Source organism: Apis dorsata, unplaced genomic scaffold (genome assembly GCF_000469605.1).
Source record: "Apis dorsata unplaced genomic scaffold, Apis dorsata 1.3 scaffold_1121, whole genome shotgun sequence".
NCBI classification, from domain to species: Eukaryota; Metazoa; Arthropoda; class Insecta; order Hymenoptera; family Apidae; genus Apis; species Apis dorsata.
In genome coordinates, this window is record NW_006264219.1 from 128,817 (window position 1) to 133,233 (window position 4,417).

The window sequence follows — 4,417 nt, forward strand, 5'->3', positions numbered from 1 at the left end:
GAGGCCAGAATAAAAGGCAGATACGTTCTGAATGGTAGGAAATTGTCTGTACAGCGTTTCACTTTGAATACTTTTCTATTTCACTTCTTTTTCTTTTCCTTTCTTCTTTTTTTCTATATTTCTTTCATCATCATCACATCTTCTTTTTTATCTTCATTGTCATCGTCATTATCATCATTATCATGATCATCGTCAATATCATTATCTTCACTTTTTAACTTTTTTTTTTCTCCCATATCTGGCACTCTTCTATTTAGGCTGTTTTCACGTTTTACGGTAATTTACTTTGCTGGATTATTGCATTGCATGGAAAAATATGGCTTTATCCGAATGCTATTTAACAAAGGCAATACACTGTACGATTACATTTTGTGTATATGTGTGAGTGAATGTGTATGTAAGAGTGCATGCGCGCGCGCATGCACATACGTATATTATATGTAAGATATACGTGCATGCGCGCCGATCATGTGTATACACAATTTTAAATGTATGTACTAATCATTTTAATCTTTCGAAAAGGCAGATCCAGTATTCATAAAAGGATCATACAATATATTCGATCACTTGTATGAAAACTGCTGGATTTTGACGATAGATTATAAATATCATTTGTACACTAGCATGTAAAAAGCATTACGCTACGTACATCATGATCATTCGTTTCCCTTAACGTCCTTTTTTCTTGTGACGAAAGCTAAATTGTAAAGTTTTTCAACGGGTACCGGTTCATCGAGCCATTGAATGTGTAATTATCGAACTATACATGTTCATATATTGAGCTTATACATATATATGTTCATGTATAAGTTTCGATACAATTTTCATTCTCGTAATTTATATGCGTATGTATATACGTATTATGTGTGTACATGTATGTGTATATATATATGCATATATAAATATATAAACACACGCATATACAAAGGCAGAAAGAAGACACCTTCCACGCGCAAAGTGTCTACAAAAATATTTGTGTAGTAGATCCAGATTTGCGGTATAAGATTCGACGTGGTTGCGGATCAGCCACGTGTTACCAGTCTTGAACATAGTGACTAATTCGTTCATGGACGAAGCATACGATCATGTGATACGTATAATATATCGTACGTCTTTTAAAATCGCGAGCTTCGATTCCACCGTTTCTGTCTTGATTTTTATGTTAAATAAAAGTAACATAATATTCGTAAACGACTTACTATATTTTGTTGGTTTTAAAAACCGAAATTTAATGCTTAATATTTCGATATCTAGATAAATCGCATTTACTATTCAAAAAAAAAGCAACTTAATAGAGTACATGTACATTTTATTCAAGTATATACACATATATATATATATTTATGCATTTACATATGTACATACACGCGCGCATAAACCCATACAGGCACAGACACAACATGGACATTCACTAAATAGACAAACAGGCAAAAAATTACATTCGCGCGCGCATATATACACATCTACATATATATGTATGTGTATATGTATAAATAGGACGTAATAAAAAAGAACCTACCCTATAGATACGTATTATCAAAAGATTTTCCATTGATCGTAAAAATATGATTCGAGTGACACGTTCAAACTTTTCCATGAACCGTATTTTGTAAATCTGTTATAGCAATCAGTGTATAGGACTCAAAAAAATACCTCTTACGTTATCCATATACGTAAGGTGTATGTGTCACTAAGTAGAAGAACGGAACACGGCCCAAAACTGAACCGTACAGGCGATTTTCGAACGCTGTATCGAGATGTATTTTTTTTTATTTTTACATCATAAAATTTGTAGAAAATAAGATGAAAAAACTATCACTACAACCAATTATAGATTATTTTTAATCAATGATTACATCTACAATGATTCTCATGTAAACGAATCATTTTTTCATCTTTTATTAGTTTTGAAACATATCCTTTTCATTTCGATGCTGCGTTCGAAAACTCATATGATGCTTATGTACACGGAGCCGAGCTGTTCAAGACTAAAGTGCCTATCGTGTACGATACGTACATCTTGTCAATTATTTTCTATTAAATTACTATCTTCTGTAAATGCAATAAATGTGTATAGAATAACGAGCAGTTTGACGAAAACGCACTTGCACTAAGCATGCGTAATCGCGTGTCGTAAATGTTTAAACGAGAAACGAATAACTCAGTGTGAGTCAATAAAGATGGGAAGAATGACAGCCTGGAACAGCTTCGACGTGGCAATAAAAAATTTGTTCGATTCAACTCAAATCTAAAAACTCGCTACTTTTCGTACTGCACTACGGTAGGCTGGAGTTTAGGCTTTCTGGCAAACGATAGTTCATCATATGATATGGCGGACTTGCAGGACTTCCCGGTTGACTATTCATGCCAAGATTACTCGAACCACGACCGCGTTTTCGCCTTTGTAATATACCTTTCCTAACCATATAGAATCGAATCGTACTTATCGGAATTTTGTACTTTTCTGAAGCAACTTGAAACGTCATACCACGTGCTACCATATCCGAAGCTTGCTTCAATTCCTCTTCTGAACGTCTTTGTCGTCTTTGATAACCTGAAAATTATATAAGAGCAAATATAATAAAAAAAATATCTTGTTCATTCTGTCAGATTATTTAATTGCAATCTAATAAATTTTCAGCCAATGATTAGTCAATAGTCAATAGTCAATATTCAATATTAAATATTTTTAAAATTTAGTGCTATTTATTGTGTTGAAATTTGTAAAATTATAAATAACAAAACATAAAATTTTATAAAAAATATGCATGATTTTGATAAAACAAAGTTCTTTGATTTATTTATTCAATTTCAATACTTATTTATTAAATTTTTTATTATTATTATTTATCCTTTTTTTGTTCTACCTTTTCCTCCTTACCTTCAATTGCAGGAAACGGGCTACTAGGATTACAATTGCTGCTCGGTACCATACTAATGGAGTATGGCTTGACATCTTGCTGTTGGGTAAATTGCTCGTCTGGTTCCATTCTAACCATGCCCTGAGTCTCAGTTAAAGTTGCTTCGCAAACACTAAGTGCTTTTTCCAAATGTTGTAATGCCTCACTGTGCTCCATATTCATAAAATTTGATGAATTAGAATTCTGTGGAACCGGTGTAGTACTGTGTGATGGAGCATTTGCTGTACTAGATGCAGCAATCGATGTATTCTCTAGAAAATTAGTATTTGAAGTTCCATCCTCAGATGGAGTTTCCTCAGATTTATAGTCAGATCCATCCTGTTGTGTGATCGTAGGTGCAACAGTAGCATTAGAATCGCATTGTTGTGAACCACTTTCACTTGAAGAATTATCACTTGATCCTTGAGTAAATAAACCACGAACCTGGTGATATAATTATTAAGTAAGAATTAATACAATCTATATGTATCTTTTCTAGAATTCTATATAAGTATTTACTATATAAATAAATTTTTATTTAAAAAATATTTTTATTTATTTACCTGCAAAACTTCAGCAGCTTGCATTAATTTACCAAGTTGTTGTTGTTCTACATATACTTCACCACGATACATAAACTCCACTAATGCTTGAAGTTCCCACATTCTCATATCTCTCAAAAATATAATAGGATGAGTGCAAGGTATTTCTAATAGTAAACGTTCCAAATAATCACTACAAGCGGATAATACCACTTTGTGACACTTTATTGAGCCTCCATCACAGGCTAAAGTGACATCAACAAATTGTTCAGAACTTAAAAGTTTTGGAAATGCACTGTGCATATTTGATTGATGAGAGTTCCATGAAACGCAAAACTGTTGACGATCCCCACCAGGATAATTACCCGGCGTAGGCAGGTTGCTTCCGCTTTCCATTATTCTGCAGCTTTAGAATAAATTTCCTGTCAATATCAATATATTTTTCTTTATATTTTACATATTTTACATTTTTATATTTTAAAAAAATTTCATAAAAATATTATAATTATCAAATATTGTAAAATATCAAAATTGTCTAACGTATTTTAGATATTAAATAACTATTATACATACATAAGCTATGATTTAAATTGTTATGAAATAAATATTCCAAATAATATTGTAAACAATAAAATCCACTTATTATATTTTATTTCAGGCTTTTGATATTTTAATTTTTACTTGTATAAATATATAAATATAATATAAATATATATCATATCGTATACATATATATACATTTAATTATTATTGTAATTTTATTTATTTCTTTATAATCAAATATTTCAATTTTTTATCAAATCAATGTATTAACTTCAAAATATTTTATATATTTCAAATAAAATCTTTTTCATTAATGAAAATTTATTGAACTCAAAAATATATTATAGATAATTATAGATAAAAAATATATATATATATATATATATGAATAAATTAATGAACAAATTATATTTTTTTTATCAAAGAATAATA

General features: G+C 30.4%; 1 protein-coding gene across 5 annotated transcripts in view; it reads right to left on the reverse strand.

The window, feature by feature from the left end:
- Nucleotides 1-185: 185 nt before the first annotated feature.
- LOC102680964 (broad-complex core protein isoforms 1/2/3/4/5-like) overlaps nt 186-4,417 on the reverse strand; it is a 5,331-nt gene continuing 1,099 nt past the window's right edge. For 2 of the 5 annotated variants that reach the window (XM_031514695.1, XM_031514698.1), the window contains exons 2-4: nt 3,464-3,848; nt 2,872-3,344; nt 186-2,556 (exon numbers count right to left, since the gene is read on the reverse strand). In XM_031514695.1, coding sequence (XP_031370555.1) covers nt 2,277-2,556; nt 2,872-3,344; nt 3,464-3,848 — 1,138 coding nt within the window. In that variant the 3' untranslated portion in view covers nt 186-2,276. Of the gene's footprint in view, nt 2,557-2,871; nt 3,345-3,463; nt 3,865-4,417 lie in introns of all 5 variants that reach the window. The other 3 variants (XM_031514697.1, XM_031514696.1, XM_006624757.2) reach the window with 2 other exon arrangements.